The 18,160-nt window shown below is 43.0% G+C and overlaps 1 protein-coding gene across 1 annotated transcript; it reads right to left on the bottom strand.

Moving 5' to 3' along the window:
• Positions 1-11,069: 11,069 nt before the first annotated feature.
• On the bottom strand, positions 11,070-16,058 carry ZNF572 (zinc finger protein 572). The gene is made up of 3 exons (XM_027616339.2): positions 15,949-16,058; positions 13,874-13,985; positions 11,070-13,216 (listed from the first exon to the last, which is right to left on the bottom strand). The coding sequence occupies exons 2-3, from the start codon at positions 13,950-13,952 to the stop codon at positions 11,712-11,714; spliced, it is 1,584 nt and encodes a 527-aa protein (XP_027472140.1). The 5' UTR covers positions 13,953-13,985; positions 15,949-16,058; the 3' UTR covers positions 11,070-11,711.
• Between the last annotated feature and the right edge of the window lie 2,102 nt (positions 16,059-18,160).

The following is an 18,160-nucleotide window of genomic DNA, read 5'->3' as shown; positions in this document are numbered from 1 at the left end:
CTCGCTGGAAGCCGCTGCCCTCCCCGATCCGGCACTTCCGCAGTAACCAGAGTAACCACCACGCTCCCTTTGCTCGCCTCGCGCCCAGCGCGCTCCGACGGCCGAGGGGCTCCGCCCCGGCGAGGACCAGGAGGCGGGGCGCAAGGGCGCGATCCCGCTCCGCCCTGCGCGCCCAGGGCGCCCGCCCCGCCCACCGCCGCCGCCGGCCAATCAGGACGCGCACCGCGCGGTAGGCCGAGATGGCGCTATGCCGCGTTTGGCCAATCGCGGGCGGCACGGCCCGCGCGGCGTCGCCGGGTGAGGCGCTAGGGCGATGTTGCGTGGTGTGGGGTGGGGGTGTGGGGTGGGGGCGTGGGGTGGGGGCTTGTCGCCGGGTGGGCGGATGGGAAGGCGCTAGCTGGCTGCGAGGGGCGGAGGGGGTCGTGCCCGGGGTCCCGTGGTCAGATTACCGCTGAAGCCCTGGCCGCGGGGGTCCTACCCGGGAAGAGGTGGAGCTCGTTCCGAGGAAACCGCTGCCGGGAGTCACGCCGCCTAATGTCGGAACGGGGCCAATCATCCCGTGAACATTTACCGAGCGCCTACTACGAGGCCCGGGGGTCCTAGAGATGAATCAGACACAGCCGTTCGGCCCCGAGGCTAGTGTGTGTAGACAGCAGTGGAGACCGGTGCGTGGGGAACGTGACACGTTCAAGCCGAACGTCTGGAAGAACGGGTTAGGCCGACTTGTGCCCGAAGAAGGCGGGAGAGGGTATGCGGGGTGTCCCCTTCATCCAGAATTGTCTGGCGCCACGCACTTGTCACAGTGCTCAGCCTAAAGATACACTCGTGTTCGTAGCCCTATTCGCTCAGGATCAAGCAGAAGGGGGCGGTCCGCGGGCGAAGAAGTAAAGTAGAGAGGTGTGTCGAAAGTTCCCTGAGTGGGCGAACAGGAAACCCTCCCTCCCTCCCCGCCTCGCCCTGAGGGAGTCAGGCAAGAGCTCCGGGGAGGTTACCTGAATTGTATCCAGGACAGGCATTCTAGGGGAAACAAAAACGTGTGCAAGAGTTGCAAGGTGAGAGGTGGCCCTTGTTACAAAATGATGAGACCTCCCTCGAATTCATTGAGGACCGAGACCAGTGTCTTAGGTCACCCTGTTGCTTAACCCTGGACTGCCTAAACTAAACCCTGCAGTGTAAGCAACAATCCTTTCTGCCGCTTGGAGCACAGCTGCGTTGTCACCTGTTCCATAAATTGGTTCGTACTTTATTGACCCAATCTCTGACTCTACACGTATGGCTGAGTCTTATCCCGCTAGTTCCTGTTCCTTGAGGGAAGGAGCTCTGTCTGATAAATCAGAGTCACCTGCAGCCCCCAGCACACTCTCCCTAAAAATGTATTTAGTGAAGGAACGAATGATGAGCGATAATGGGGTAGTAGGAAGACCAACTGACTAGAAAGTGGATACCTAGGTTCTGGCTGTCACTAACCAGCTTTGTGACCTTGGGCAAGTCAAAAGTCGGTGGACCTCTAGGGAGAGAGAGCAGTATCTTCACGAAATCGAATCCTTACAATCCTGTAACACTTTGCTGAGTTTAGTTTAAGAAAGGATGGCATCAGGGCTGGCTTTAGTAATATATTAAGCATCTGCCTAGTGGCTTATACTTAGTGGATTAAGCATCTGCCTTGAGCTCAGGTCATGATCTCAGGGTCCTGGGATGGAGCCCCGTGTTGGCCTCCCAGCTCAGCTCCCTCTCCCTTTTCCCCTTCCCCCTGATCTGATCGTGCTCTCTCTCAAAAAACTAAGTAAAATCTTAAAAAAAAAAGGATGGCATCTGTCATCATTTTTCACCCCAAATATATGTCTTATCTGCTAATAAAAATAATTATGTGTCAAAATACTTTCACAGGCTCGTTTAACCCTCAAATAACAAAAATGAAACTTAAAGAGGTGAAGTGGGTTGGCCAGATCAGAGCTGATACCTGATGAAACTGAGTTAAGCTCCTGGTCTCCAAATCTTGTCCTCAATACTCCTTCCTAATTATCAATTACTGCTTTAACATTCCTCCATTATAAAATCAAACCTTTCTTTCCCTGACAACAATCCTCACTGGTATCAACAAATTTGGCTGCTTGAAATATACATCAAATTTAAAAGGACTCAAGAAATTCAATTTAATGTGTGGGAAATAGTTTTCCTAAATATAAATTCCTCAATAAACTGCTTGTTGGTTCCTACATTGCTTAAAATGATGGAAGTCTTGAGCAGCTGACTCTTACAGATGAGAATACAGTATCACCAGGATGTTACTTGATTACCCCATACCTGAAATTAGCATAAGACGATTTTTTTCTGAAGTAGGTAACCATCACTTAAGTATGTTTAAATCTTGGCATGGCTCCACTATTCAAAAACAAAAATCCTGTCACTCAGACCTGAAGCAAAGGCAATGAAATATGACACAAAATCAGCCACTTACTGGCAGAAGGTAACAAACGATAGAGTAAGTCCATGAAAAATACTTTGTAATCAGGCCCAGGCGGTGTTGAGACCTTGGAGACCAGGGTAACTCCAAAGAAAGAGGAAGCATGGTGGACCTGTCTGGGGGGAGCAGGAAGCATGCTGGAGAGCTGCCACCAGAGAAGCTGTAGGAGGCCAAGAGGAAGTGGGAGAAGTACTGTGTCTTCTCTTCCCTGGGGGGCCCAATCTCCGACTAGTGTTCTCTCAACTGTTGGCTGGACACCAGTTGAAAAGGAAGTTTGGGAACCACAGCCTGCAGGGATTGGCCCACCTGTGTTTCAGAGCAAAGCATGAGGTATTTCAGGAGTCCACAGGTCGGCCTAGGATTGGCTCACTTTCTAAAATTTATGCCTCTTGATTCTTTTTCTCATTTTGTTGTGTTGATGAGGACCTGAAGCACAATACTGAAGAGTGCTGGGGATATCAGGTTTCCATGCTTATTCTTGATTTTAGTAGGATTATTTCTAATGTTTCAATCCTGAATAGGATGCTTATAGTTGCTTATAATGTATTAAATTTTTTAAAATCAAATCTTTTTAAGCATATATGGATATATATAAATTTAATGTATTTAAATATATTTACTATAACACAATTTAATGTATTATATATTTGATATATTAATATATGTTAATATATTATAATTAATATATAAATTTATATATATAAATTCTATTCATGTAGTGAATTTAGTGTAATGAAATCTTACACTAACAGATTTGATAATAGTGAATCAGCCTTCCATTGTTTGACAAAACTTTACTTCATCATGGTGTATCATTTTTAATAAAGTGCCATGTCAGATTTGTTTCTTTAAAAAGATTATTTATTTGCGGGCGCCTGGGTGGCTCAGTTGGTTAAGCGACTGCCTTTGGCTCAGGTCATGATCCTGGAGTCCCAGGATCAAGTCCCGCATTGGGCTCCCTGCTCCAGCGGGGAGTCTGCTTCTCCCTCTGACCCTCCCCCTTCTCATGTGCTCTCTCTCTCTCATTCTCACTCTCTCAAATAAATAAATAAAATCTTTAAAAAAAAATTATTTATTTGAGAGCGAGAGTAGAGTGAGCAAGAGAGAATACAAGTGGGGGGAGGGGCAGAGGGAGAGGGAGAAGCAGGGTCCCCGCTGAGCGGGGAACCCAATGGGATGCAGGGGCTTGATCCCAGGACCCCAGGATCATGACCTGAGCTGAAGACAGACGGTTAACCCACTGAGCCACCAAGGCATCCCTTAGATTTGTTTTGAAAAAAATACTTTGTAATCCTGACAAGAGCTAATACTTACAGTATAGTCAGCATTCCAAATGTTTTTCATACATTAGTTCATCTTGTCCTCACAATCACACTATGAGGAAGGTAGTGTTTTTAACCCCATTCTACAGATAAGGAAACTGACGTACAGAAAAATGATCACACAGCTGGTAAGTAGCAGAGCCTGAATCCAAGCCCAGAAAATCTGGGTCAGGGGGTGCTCAGGTGGCGCTGTTTTAAGCCTCTGACCCTTGGTTTCTGCTCTGATCCTGATCTCATGGTTGTGAGATGGAGCCCTGCATTGGGCTCTGCGCTTGACATGGAGTCGGCTTGGGATTCTCTCTCCCTCTGCCCCTCCTGCTAGTGCTCACGCGCACTCTCTCTCTCTCTGAAATAAATAAATCTTTTTAAAAAAGAAAGAAAATCTGGTTCAGGAATCTGGGATTGTTTGACTAGAATGCATTTTTTTCCTCCCCATACAAAGATCTAATTACCTTAAAACAAACAAAGAGCACATTTGATCTTCCAGTGACGTCTCTACTCTCCCTGTTGGCCTAATTTGGCATGTCAGGACTGGACTTTTGCCTTTTCAAGTACCATTCTCGATTCAGGGGAAAGCCTTGCCCTCCTTTCTTCAATTATCCATTCTTTCAGATCCAGATTAATCATCTCTTTTTGTAACTCCACTGCTTGGCCATAGCTGTCACCGATTTATAATTGCCAACTTTCCTTTGTTCATTTTATACCTGTTTTTTTTTTTTTTTGGCCCAAACTGAGCACTTCCTCTTTCATTAATGTTTTTGTTTGTAACACTTTAGATCAAAATCCTCAAGAGTTACTTGCTCACCATTCCACCAGTCCATAGACTTTTAATGCCAGTCATTTAACTGTTCTGCACCCCCTCAGTGCTTATGTAATCTTTTGCGAATTCTAGTTGGAATTTGGAACTGGGTTTTCATTTTCTTTTTCTTCTTGGATACTGCTTTTAAGCCCTAGAGTACAGACACCAATGCAATTCAATGTAATAAATGTGTACCAAGTGTCTACTTTGTGTCAGGCGCTGTGCTTGGTGTTGGGAGTAAAGCACTGAACAGAGCAGACACAGTGCCTGTCACTTGGGGGTTCAGAGTTTAATGGAGAAGACAGCAGCATACAGGTAATTAAGGACATGTTGCACTGGAGGCTAAGAAGATCTAAATGAACCTAGGGGTCAAGGAAGGCCTCTCAGAGAAAGTTACATTTAAGCTGAGGTTGGAAAAATTAATAACCTCTGGTAATGGCAATGACCACACCTTACATCTCTTTTCCCCCCTCCCACAGTGTGGTTGTTTTCCCCTTAGTATAACATCGATCCCTGCAGCTGACAATGCAAGTTTCCCACTGAATTGTTGATGGCAGTCGGATGGGAAAGATGAAGATTCTAGTCTTCTGAGAACTGTCACTTGGTATCTTCATAAGCCGCCAGTGTGCTTTTTCCACAACATCAATTTTACAAACAAAAATTTTACATACTCATCCACTTGCCAAACCTGAATTTACCTTCGTCTTCTAGATTTGGGGTGCACTTCGTTCTCTGAATCAGGTGACAGGAGGTATTGAACTAAGTAGCCAGCGCTTTCCCAACCATTTTTCCTTAGTACTTACTTCCAGGCTTGGGCATCATGATCACTTCCCTAGATCTTAGAGCAGCTTCTAGCGCCATCTACTGGAATTGTGCCTGGAGCGCCTTAAGATGACGTAACCCTGATCCTAACCCAAGAGAGGGAAAGAGGGGTTAAAAGGGGGGGGGGGGGGGATGAGCAAGCTGCCTTAAAAGAAGTTTCCATCATTTAGATGTACTGACTCCAAATTACAAGTTTACCTCCCCCAACCCCTCCAAAAGATGTTTTCTCTGGGGTAATTGATAAACAGTTCTGGAAAGAGATTAAGTAACAAGCCTTTAAAAAGTTTTATGTCCTCAGACTCAATAATCTCACTGCTAGGAATTCATTCTAAGGAAAAGAGATGTACACTAAAATATGTGTACCAACAAAAAACAATTGATCGATCACAACCACAATATCAAAACAGAACACAAACCACCAAAAAGCCTTGTTGACAATAGCATTCTTTTTAATAGCAAACAACTAGAAACAATATCAACATCTACCATCAGAACAACTGAGTTGCTATGGTACATCATTCGGTATATTATTATGAAGCCATTAAAAACCTCATAATCATTTAAAACAAGTAAACTGGCAATGACATAAGATTAGAGAAAAAAAATCAAGACAATACTCCATACAGACATATACAAACACTCTGTATAACCCAATTTTTAAAAATATTTATTCAGATATATGCTTAGAAAAAGGGCTATTGGGAAAGATCCCAGAACTTTCATGGTGAGTTATCTCTGGAAAAAATGATCACAGTCCATTTTTATTTTGGTCTTCATACTTTTACATATTTCCTACTTTATACTTCTCTGTATATTTTACAATTAGCAATAAGTATTACTTTAATGTTTAGAAAGTAAGCTATTATTTTAAGGGGGAAAATCTTTCACCTGTGTTCATCCAGTCTAATCAACTAGTATTTAATCTATTTATCCATATGATGTAAGATGGCTCAAAATTAATCATGATCCTTTTTCAACCAAAGCATCCACTTCATCCCTCACTGTGTCAAGTCCTAGAACATCTACTGATTTTACCAGTCATGCAATGTTCGATCACAAACCTCACTGTCTTAGCACTACCTTATAAGCTACCTCTGCTTATAAGTGGCAACATGCCGTTGATGTCATGACTCCCAAGCACCATGTTTCCATCTGGACCTTTATAACCAAGTGTTTGGACCATCCTAAGCCTTGACTTCATTCCTACTTCACTGGGAGGGGAAGGAGGGAGAGGGAAGAAAAGGGGGCAAAATAAAGGGTAGAAAAAGCCTAAGTTTGGGTTAGAATATGGATGGACAAGGCAGAAAAGGTTAGGGCCAAAGAGAGGTAAAAGACAAAAATGAAATACAAGAGATGGGGAATTAAAGGAAAGGTCCTTTTTAAACAGAAAAGGCAGCAGTTGCCTAAACATCTGCCATAAAATAATAATGATGTGCTACATTATTAGCCTACACACTCAGCTTGCTACCTCCTCCAAGTCATACCCCTTCATGTTCATGGGGAAAACAGTAACAACAGGATTGCACCATTTTGGTGGACCCAGGGGACACCCAAGTCTCTGGGGCTACCTTCAAAGATGATCCAAAGACCCATGGTTGTCGAGAGGCATTTTATAATGGTTTATCAGCTAACACTGAGTGATTACTAGGTACTAGCAATGCTAAGCACATTACATGTATTCTCTCACTGATCCTCACAACAAACCTATGAGCTAAAGGTTATTAATGTCTTTATTTTAGGAACTTAGAAATAATCAATCTAAGAAATGATTAAACATTTCTATGCATAGAGTCTATCCTTGGCAAAATTATGAGCAGATGAGGGCGGAGAGGGAAGGAAAATACTGTTTTCTTAACACCTATAATATGCCAGACACCTCACCTCATTCACTGCTAACTAAATCTTACAAGGTAACTACAGAGTACAAAGTGATTGAAACATGAATTTGAAATATATTTTGAACCTATCCTGGACAGTCTGAACCAAAAGCCCAGGGTCTTACCTCCAGAGGATTCTGAACAATTGGGACATTTAAGGGTCCTCTAGGGGTCAGTGTGAGGATAGACCCAGCCTCCTAGAGGAAGTCACTTTCACTTCCAAGCTAGCCCAGCCTCTATGGACTGGATGATATTGGTGTTAAAGGGACCGGGGCGGGGGGGGGGGGGGGGGGTGCGCTGAGACTGGACAGCTTATTCCAGTAAACTTCACCATTGGCAAATGCCCTTCATCCAAAAGCAATAAACACTTCACATGCCAGGCTTTGTGTCAGACAGTAGAATTACAAAAATGAAATCCATTGTCTACACACAAGGAGTTGTCTAACAGGAAGGCATATCCTGGAAAAGCATACTCTTGGGCATTAGCATAAAACATATAAGCATATGACACCCACTCAGTCACTACTGAGCACCACTATGTGCGAAGCACTGTGTAAACTTCACCAAGCTTGTGTTTTCACGGAGCAAACCTAACCCATTTGAATATATAGTTATTTCTAGCTCCTTGGATTATCAAATTATTAGATTTGAAGATGAAGATGCAGCATAAGTTATATAGCTCAAGAGTGGGCAAGGAGAAGGTAGTCATCCGAAAAGCTGAACATGTTCCTACTAGTTATCCTTACATTCGCCCCTCCCAAGGTCATTTGAACTTCTGCTAACCACGTATTAGGCATCCGGTAAATTTCTGTTGAATGAATGACCATACTGCTTGAAAGGAATTACATAAACTCAAATACAGAATCAAGAAACAATGACGGTTTTGTCACTACCATGATTTCAGAAAGTGAGACTGGCCAAGATGAACACACTGGATTAATGTATGAGAGGCAGAAGTCACAAACCATATTCCACTACCTCTCACCATCAATGAGGAAGTTTGTACAGCGCTAGGGAGAAGGCTCATTTGGAGATCCAACTTGGATGACTCAGAATGATGGGAGCAAACCTTCACCTCGGGTACTATGATAAGAGACTTACTGTTTGCACGCTTTCTGGCAGATCATACAGCAGCTAGGGAGTGAATTCCCCACCACATTTGTGAGTATAAGCATTAACATGGATTTCCTCATTCCACTGTAGGGAAAAAAATATAAGCCCCTCCTTTGAGTAGGAAAAAATGAGTAAGAGTCTTCCCTTTAGTTAAAATGAAACTACGAAACAAATCACTTAAATAAGAATGTTTTACTGGGGTGCCTCGGTGGCTCAGTTGGTTAAGCAGCTGCCTTCGGCTCAGGTCATGATCCCAGGGGTCTGTGATGGAGCCTCACAGCAGCCTCCCTGCTCAGCGGGAGTCTGCTTCTCCCTCTGCCCCTCCCCCAGCTCATGCTCCCTCTCCCTTTCTCTCTCTCTCTCTCTCAAATAAATAAATAAAGGCCGAGAAATTCAGTTGCAAGGCAGGAGCTGTCGGGGTGGTGCACCATCATCAATCACATTATGTGTGGCAAGTAAAAAAAAAAAAAAATGCTTTATATACTCTTTGTGCTGGCAAGAAAAATAAAGAATACAGAATATTTACTTCTTGGGGAGCTAAATAAAAAATACCTATACTTGCCGATTAATGAAATTGAGGCAAAAGCATCAAATATGATTAGATTTACCATTACGTTCTCCTAAGTGACACATCTCTCTTCTGTTTTCCTAGTTTTCAGTCTAAAGAGACGATTCTTGCTAAATTGTTTTACTCGTGGAGTCCATCTTAGCCCATCTAAAATGTGATCATCTATGATTCTATAGACATCGAGGTTTGTGAAACAGGTTTTATGTAATCGTGGGTAGTCATAAAACAGAGTAGGTGATGCTGATAGGACATAAACTGTACCTGCTGTTAATCTCTTCAGATGGGAATTAGTTGAAATTGAACTTGCGGTTTTGTTCTTTCCGGACTTAAACTGAATCCCTTTGTTTCAAGAACAAAAAAATTCAGGGCACCTGGGTGGCTCAGTTGGTTAAGCGACTGCCTTCGGCTCAGGTCATGATCCTGGAGTCCCAGGATCGAGTCCCGCATCGGGCTCCCTGCTCGGCAGGGAGTCTGCTTCTCCCTCGGACCCTCCCCCCTCTCATGCTCTCTCTCTCTATCTCATTCTCTCTCTCAAATAAATAAATAAAATCTTAAAAAAAAAGAACAAAAAAAATTCAATAAGCCGAATCAAAAGGATTTTCACTTGAAACATGATATATAGTCTTGTGCTTTTACAAAACCTTATTCCTCAGGGTTCCCGAGGTTGGTCATAAAGAATTCACATGTAGGAGAAGTTGGGGTTGCACTGCTTCTTCTGCAAATGTGGGGAGGACAGTTTTCAATTTATTTCAATCAATAATAACCCATTACCATGTATTTAGACCTTGTTATATTTTAAGCACTAGCTGCTAGCTGCTTTGCAAACATTTATTTAATCCTTACAGAAACCCTGTGAGGCAGGAAGTCTCTCGGCTTCACAGATGAGGAAGCAGGTTCAGCGTGGTTACCTGCGACATATAATGTGATTGATGATGGTGCACCACCCCAACATCTCCTGCCTTGCAACTGAATTTCGGCCTCGATAGCAAATGCCCAAATTTAATTATCAAACATTAATCAAACTCTTAGTTGTCTGTGGTAAAAAATACCGCCAACACTTGTCCCCAGATATTACAGTTGAAAACAATTTGGACGATCCTACCTAACATACAAAGGTGAAAAAATGCTTAGGTGAGGGTCATGTAAAAGCCAATGATACCCAATTATGTTCTCCCCTTTTTTTAAAAAAGCAGTAAATCACCCCAAATGCTTCGTGTTTTGTAAACTTTTTGTTAAATTTTGAATCCTGCAACAATACGAAACAGCTTAATTGCCTAACCAGTATCAGGCATAGTACGATCATGAAAGAAGAAATAGTCACCATGCAATTCAGTGACCTACCAGCTACGGCCCTTTGCAGCAGCTCTAATTGGCCCTTTCTGGCTCCACATTCCTAATTTGTATCTCTACATGGTCTTCATAAAACATATTTTGAATCCAAAAATGAGACAAGAAATTCTGAGCAATTCAGGAGTCTTGACCTTCCTACACATCTACTCCTTGCACTGGCAGGAAAAAATAGGGGGTAGGAGCACAGGAAATAACTTAATACTTTACAAAGCATCATTCCCATTGGACAGACAAACAAGGAGGATCCACACACCCCGTAAGTCAGGAGGCAAAAGAAAACTGTCAAGACTGGAACTAGGGAGTCTTGGTCTCCAATGGCAAACCATCCCTACACATTGGCTCAGACTCAAGGGTTTAATCATTAGAAAAAGAACCCCGCATCTGATCTGACCAGGAGTTGTGTAATGAGAAAACCGAGGGGAAAAACCTATTGGTCAAAAATTTTTAAACAATTTAAGAATTTTACCTCTTAATCTGGCTTTGGCCAAGACAATAGGATCATATCACTAAATTACCAAGATGGCTGAACAGAAGACATACAAGCATTAGAATGGCCAATCTCTAGATTGAAAGCCTCTATCCCATTTCTACTCTATGGTACAATTCTTCTTGGAGAGCAGACACCTCATAGCCCATTTCCTACAGTCTTATAGGAAATCTTTATGAGTCTGTCAAGAATAACCATCTTGAAAGAAAGAACTTTATATGCTATCCCATACAGCAGTCACCAGTCACGTGTGGCTATTGAGTGCTTGGCAAGTGGTTAAAGCAACTAAGGAACCAGATTTTAAATTTCATTTCATCTCAATATAAATTTACTTAAATAGCTACATGTGGCTAGTGTCTATTGTATTAGACAATATAGTTCTAAACACTACAAAAGTTAATTTTCAGCAAATAAAAATGCATTTCAAAAAGTGAGTCTTTTCTTTCTTAGGAGCCACCAAAACAGCCAGGAAATCACATTATTTATTCAAAAAGAATCTTTCTCTGGATAAATCCCTGAGGCCAGTAATGAATTATTGCCACCCAATCAGGCAAGAGGAAATAGGGAAATCCAATGGCTAGCTCAGCTTCAAGCCCTCAGATGTCCTTATTCCCAGGATTTCTCCTTATGTTTGCCTTTGAAGCTATTCCAATCTTACCTTAATCAAAAAAACATTTCTTCTCCATCATTGGCAGCCTCTCTCACTGGGCAGATGTAATGAGCTGGGGATCGGGGCCTTCCCATTCTCTAACCTGGGAGGTTGACTTTTTCCAGACATTATGGCAAACACATCAAAAAAACTTTGTAGCAACACCTTCATTGTGATGGCCCAGTAAGAAAAGGAAAATAAATAAATTAAATAAATAAATAAATAAATAAATAAATAAACAAATAAACAGGCTTTGGGATTCAAGAAGAAGATGGATTTGGGACCGAAAAAGAAGAGATGAGGGCCATTTCCCCCGGACAGTTTTTCCAAGTCCACCCATGAGGAAAATCTTCAACTTCGGGAGACTCAAAAGACTTTTCTGTGTGAATTTTCCGATGCTGATTGAGATAGGCACTTCTGCTGAAGCATTTCTCACAGTCCGTGCATTTGAAAGGTTTTTCTCCCATATGAGTCCGCCGGTGCCTGATAAGATTAAAGCTCTGACTAAAGCACTCGCCGCAGTCAGGACACTTATAAGGTCTCTCTCCTGTGTGCGTCCTTTGGTGAATCACCAGGGTGGAACTCTGGCTGAAAGTTTTCCAACACTCCGAACACCGGTAAGGTTTTTCTCCTGTGTGTGTTCTCTGATGTCTAATGAGATGGGAGCTGAGACCAAAACGCTTTCCGCATTCACATTTGTATGGTTTCTCCCCTGGCTGGAGTCTGCATTCTTCTATCACACTGCAGTTCTGACTCAAGCTTTCCTCATATTCGGAACTTTCATAGGGCTTTTCTCCTGTGTGGGTTTTCCGGTGCGTAATTAGGTTTGAACTTCGACTGAAACTCTTCCCGCATTCTGTACACTGATAGGGTTTCTCTCCCGTATGAATTCTCTGATGCTTTATTAGGGTCGAATTACAACCAAAGCTTTTTCCACACTCAAGACATTTGTAGGGCTTCTCACCTGTGTGGGTCCGCTGGTGGCGAATCAGGCTAGAACTTTGACTAAAACTCTTTCCACAGTCAGGGCACTTATAAGGTTTTTCTCCAGTGTGAATCCTCTGATGTTCTATTAGGACGTAACTGTGGCTGAAGCATTTCCCACAAATAGGACATTCATATGGTTTTTCACCGGTATGTGATCTGTGGTGCTGAATCAGGTGGGAGCTGCTACTAAAGCTCTTCCCACACTCAGGACATTTATAGGGTTTCTCTCCCGTGTGAGTCCTCTCATGGATAATGAGATGGGAGGTATTGCTGAAGCTTTTCCCACATTCACCACACTGGTAGGGCTTCTCTCCTGTGTGTGTTCTCAGATGTTGAATCAGGTGAGAGCTGTTACTGAAGCATTTCCCACACTCAGAACATTTATAAGGTTTTTCTCCTGAGTGGGTCCTCTGGTGAATACGCAAATGAGAACTGTTATTGAAGCTTTTCCAACATTCAGAACATTTGTAGGGTTTGTCTCTGAAGATCGAATTCTGCTGGACAGAGGCACTGCAGTGCTCCCCTGGGTCCCAACTCCGGTGACTGGGTTTTTCATCTTTTCCTGTAGAATTTCCCTGATTCTCTGACTTGCCATCATTCTCACAGGAATCATTACACCAGATCTCATCTCCTTGGGACCATGTCAATGGAATTTCTTTTGTACCCTCATGCTTACATTTTGGGGGGCCATCTCTTTTAGACCATTTTGAGGCTCTCTCTTTCTCTGCCTTGGAATTATTGTGTTGAACAGTTTCCAAATTATTCTTACTTTCATCTCCTGTAAGAATAAACAAATATTCTAAACATATTCCCTAATCTCTACCAGGGGAAGGAAAGTCTGAATTGCAGGGGAAGGGAGAGAATAACAAAGTAAAACCTCATAAATTCTTTTAAAGTGTTTAAAGCAGGTTTTAGTTTTTCTACTCTAAGTGTTCATGAGAAGCAGGTGAATTTTTTTGTTCGTAGTAACAACACTAATGAGGTATTTGAACAGCCGTCAGCAATTACCAAGGGGGCGCTTACTGATCTAAAAACTTCATTAAACTTTATTCTAGAAGACTTAAAAGAAAAAAGGCGATCTGAGTAGGGGAGAAACTGAGTAAGACACATTCTAAGGTGAAAACTTGATGATACTTTGGTTAAAATCTGAGAAAATACAGAAATAATGATACCTACTACTTATAAAGAACAATAGCTTGGCATATAGTATCTCGTTAATCCTAAAAAATATGAGACAGATACTCATTTTTCCTAAAGATGAGAAAACTGAGCTTGTAAAAGTTAACATAGCTTGTAAGCAACAAAGCAACAGAGCAGGAATCAAATTGGTTTGTCCCATTCAAACGCCCTGTTCTTTCTACACAGTCTATAGCACTCCATGGCACATCTTACATTGAATTTCCAATCGATCCAGATCATCTTCTTGATCCCTCACCTGTAAAAGGGCTTTTCAAACTCTCCCTCTCCTTGAAGCCACTAGAATCTGAGACCAACAGTTTTTGCTCTTGCTCCATCAGTGGTCACAGCCAGGGTAGGGATCAGAAATCCTGTGGAAGGAAACAGGTTATGCTTGCAGGCATCAGCTAAAATGTATTATTTTTCCTTCCTTCCTAACCATTGCAACAAAACAACTCTAGGCACAGAATGTTCTGCACACCAGACTGAAAAAAAGAAATATGGTCTTTAGAAGTCTTTTTGGAAAAAAAAAAAAAATCTTATCTTAGATGCAAGTGTTTTGAATTAAGGGTAACCCAATTTACTTTTTCTAAGGAAATGCCAATAAAAAAATTAAGTCTTCACATTAAAATCTGAGGATCAAGCTTCAAAAACAGAATGAATACTAGTACTCATTGTCCACTCAGAGTTTAAAAACACTTTTAATTGAAAACATGAAGATTTTTTTGGAAAAGGCAACAATAACAAGACTTCAAAAAATGGATATGCAGGTATAAGAAGCAGCTAAAGAGAAAGCACTCTGTTCAGAAAGAATATGCTGGCCCTTGACAGAAGGATGAAACTTTCGAAGTTCAAGTTCAAAATAAAGTTAGAATTTATATAATCAGGAAAAAAAAAAAGAAAAAAATAGGACAAAGCAGGGCTAGAATAATTATAGCCAATAATCCCTAAAGATAAAAAGGAAGCTAATGAGGGGACACTTCCTTGCCTCTTACTTTCTCAATCTATCATAATCACAATATTCCTTTTAGCCTAAACTGTATCTTCTGGAGTCAACTATGATTCTTGACCTACTTTAAGGGACTGATCACTGGAAGGCAGGTATATATGGATTTGCAATCCATTTCAGGATATAAAGAACATTATTCGGGAAAAACAAGAGCCTAAAATAAGGATGCACTAAGGCACACATGGAAAACTGTTTTTGGAGGAGTATAAAAAAGGTTTAGTGATTTTCACCTTATCACTGCCTATCATGTGCCAGGAAGTGAGCTAAATACTTTACACATAATATTTCTCATTTAATTTTCACGATAGCCCTTGGAGATCTAGAAATAATTACCAGCATGTTATTATAGATGAACAAAAAAAGACAGTAAGAAACTTTCCCCGGGTCACAAAACCAGAAAGCTGTAGAGCAGAATTCATTCCCAAGCCTGTTTGGATACTGACTTTCACACTCTTATCTATTACAGTAACCCAGAGCAGGAGGCAGAGCTGGGCATAACACCAAACTGCAAATGAATCTCAAAGAGGACCTTTATTTTGTAAAATATTAGCTGGATTTAAAAAAAAAATTTGTATCTATAGATGGGATACCAAACGAAGCTGGCATTCCCGAAGCACCCTCAGCAACTAGGGATTTGTTACAGGAAAAGGTGAAACTAGTCTAAATTACAAACAGCCCTAACGTTTGAGTTGGGGGGGGGAACCCACACACCTAAAAGGGTCAAAAGGGAAAACTGTTCATATGGAGTAATATGTTTTGCTGAGTTATCTATTTCCATCAAGGTCTTTACAAACGAAGTAAAAGTCCGGGTAACAGAGACCCGTGCAGCACTTTCCCTGCTAAGAAACTATTAATTTTGATAGTAGGGGGTCTCAGGAACACTGGCTCAGCAAAACGGTAGCAACCTCAGGCCATAAATGGGATTACAAGGCTGTCCCTTAGATGTCACTCCAGAGATGGGCTGTTTTCGCTGTCCTAGAGCAGAGGTGCTTAGGATGGGGCCGTGCTTTGGATTAGAAAGTCTTCCAAAGAAAAGGCACTGCCTGAAGCTTAGCTTTAAGAACCGTTGGCAGGGGCAGAGGCCGGGTGCGCTGCGGGGTGAAGTTCCAGGAGGCCAGATCGTCTCCAGCCGACAAGTGCTTTAAGAGACCCACCAGGCGAGGGAGGGGAGGGCAGCGCGATGGTCGGGGCGGCGGGAGACCCTGGGCCTCGGCCCCTAGCAGCCGCGGGATCCCTCTCCGGGCACACACGGCAGCCTGGGTGGTGCAGTGGCCACTCCTCCAGCCCGTAGCCCTTGGCTCCCTTCCCCCCGAGAAGGAACTCACTGTTCCGGGGGCCACACACGAGGCGCCCAGCACCCCCGCAGACCCAGCTGTCCCGGAGCAAGGAGACCCCAGCTCCTTCCGACCCCACCAACCCAAGGTCCTAAACTCTCCAGCCCGGAAGGCAGAAACAGGAAGTCACCCTAGCCCCCCGGCAGGCTTTGCCGGAGCCTCTCTAGGAAACAAGGATGGCCAGGTCTCGTTGGTCTTAACCCTTAGGGTCCCGGACCAGAAGGGGCGTGCTGGTGGATTTCCTTCCCTCGCGCTGTCTGTGGTCTGTCCACTTGATTCTCACTCCTCACACTTGTCAGGCGCCTTACAATAGGGGCCCGACTGGAGCGAATACTTTCCCTTGCCATCAAGGCATCCTCGGCTTTATCATCATCAGTACAAGAAAAAGGAACCGAGCATTTACTAAGCTCCTGTTGTTTCCGTTGCCACCGCTGTGAACAGGGATGTATATTTAGCTATCTGTGAAACAGTTGAACAGCTGAGGCATCCACCCACGCACAAAACAATTCGTTAACAAGGCGCCGTTATTAATAAGACCCGGAGAAGCACTGAAACTCTGGTCTTTCGTTACAGAGAAAATGGAAGGCAATCCCTTCGTCTCCCCCATATCAAGCCTACAAATCTACTTATGTCTCTCTCTTCCCTCCTGTTACAACGGAGGATTGGTCCACATTTAAAAGGAGCCCATTACTGGTACTCACTTTCCTTCCCACCTTCTTGGAATCCTTACACTAACAACTAACCTCTCAATTCTACCACTTCCGTCCCAAAATAGTTCTTTGGCTTTATTTATTATTTTTTTTCCCCTCTCACAATGTTTCCATTTTATGGCTTCCCGCTGACGTTTTAACTCGTTTCTTCTTCAGCAAAAGCGGTAAATCGCTAAGATCGCGGTTGACCTCTGTGTTGGTGTATTTCAGTCCTAAGGCCTCTTTCAGGAGTTTTGGGACTGCTGAGAATTCCTCTTCTAGACACACGTTCATTTTAACAGAGCCTTGTTGATCTTTAGTTATCTTTTGCCCTAGATTATATTCTTATCATTAAAATAAATGAGGACTTTCAGAAAACAACATGAACATAAGACATCGATTATTTTATTTATTTGAGAAAGAGTGCACATGAACAAGGGGTAGAGGGGCAGAGGAAGAGGGAGAGAAGCAGACTCCCCGCTGAGTAGGGAGCCCAACTTGGGGCTCATTCCCAGGAGCCTGAGATCATGACCTCAGCCAAAATCAAGAGTTCACAGGTCAACCAACTGAGCCACCCAAGCGCCCCAAGATATTGGTGTATCGTGTATAAGCTGATGATAGAAACACTCTTGTAGACACCACATTTTCCCCATTGTCCTCCGACATCTTTAGCAGTCCTGATAGTCTCTTTTGCAAGCCCAGTCTTCTCTAAATGTTGATATTCCTTAACGCCATCCCAGGACCTCTGTCTTATCCTGAAATGTCCTCTGTCTGGGCAACCTCATTCACTTCCACATTTTAAAATACCACCTGTGCAGACAACTCACAGATTTTATATCTCCAGCCCAGGCTACATTTCTGAGCTCTTCACTCTTATCACCAATGGTCTACTTGACATCTCATCTTAGAGGTCTCAGTAACACCTCAAAACCAAAATGTCAAAAGTGAAAATCTGTTTCTCACTTTCTTCTCCCATATAGACATACAAACACAAACTAAATCTGTTCCTCTTCCAATATTCTCTCCCAACCATCCAGTCAGTTCTGCAGAGGCCCGGAAGTCCTTTTTGTCGCCTCCCTTTCCCGTCACCTCCTATATACAATCCATAAGCCTCATCTGCTGTGTACTTCACACAGAATTCTCAAATCCAGATGCTTCTCCCAACCACCTGGGCCACCCTAAGTTCAGACAACTATCACCCTCACCTGAAGGATTTCAGGAGCACACTAACAATCCTACAGATGACCATCATTGCCCCTTCTCATCCAATCTCCTCAGTGAGTCCAGAGTGATCTCTTCCATAGATAAATTTGAATCTGTCACCTTTCTTCACCTAGTCAAAGCCTATTCATCTGTTAGATTTCAGCTCATACATCACTTCCTCACAAAAGCTTTCCACACCCTTCCTGACAGGGTCAAATCCCTGTTATGTGCCCTTCTAGCACCACGTTTCTCTCCACAGAAGTAGCCTAACTTATGACTGCAACTTTATTTTTATTTGCATGATTGTTATT

The sequence above is a fragment of the Zalophus californianus genome, chromosome 4 (genome assembly GCF_009762305.2).
Source record: "Zalophus californianus isolate mZalCal1 chromosome 4, mZalCal1.pri.v2, whole genome shotgun sequence".
In the NCBI taxonomy this organism is placed as follows: Eukaryota; Metazoa; Chordata; class Mammalia; order Carnivora; family Otariidae; genus Zalophus; species Zalophus californianus.
The sequence above is the reverse complement of the archived record's forward strand: the minus strand, read 5'-3'. Positions and strand labels throughout refer to the sequence as shown.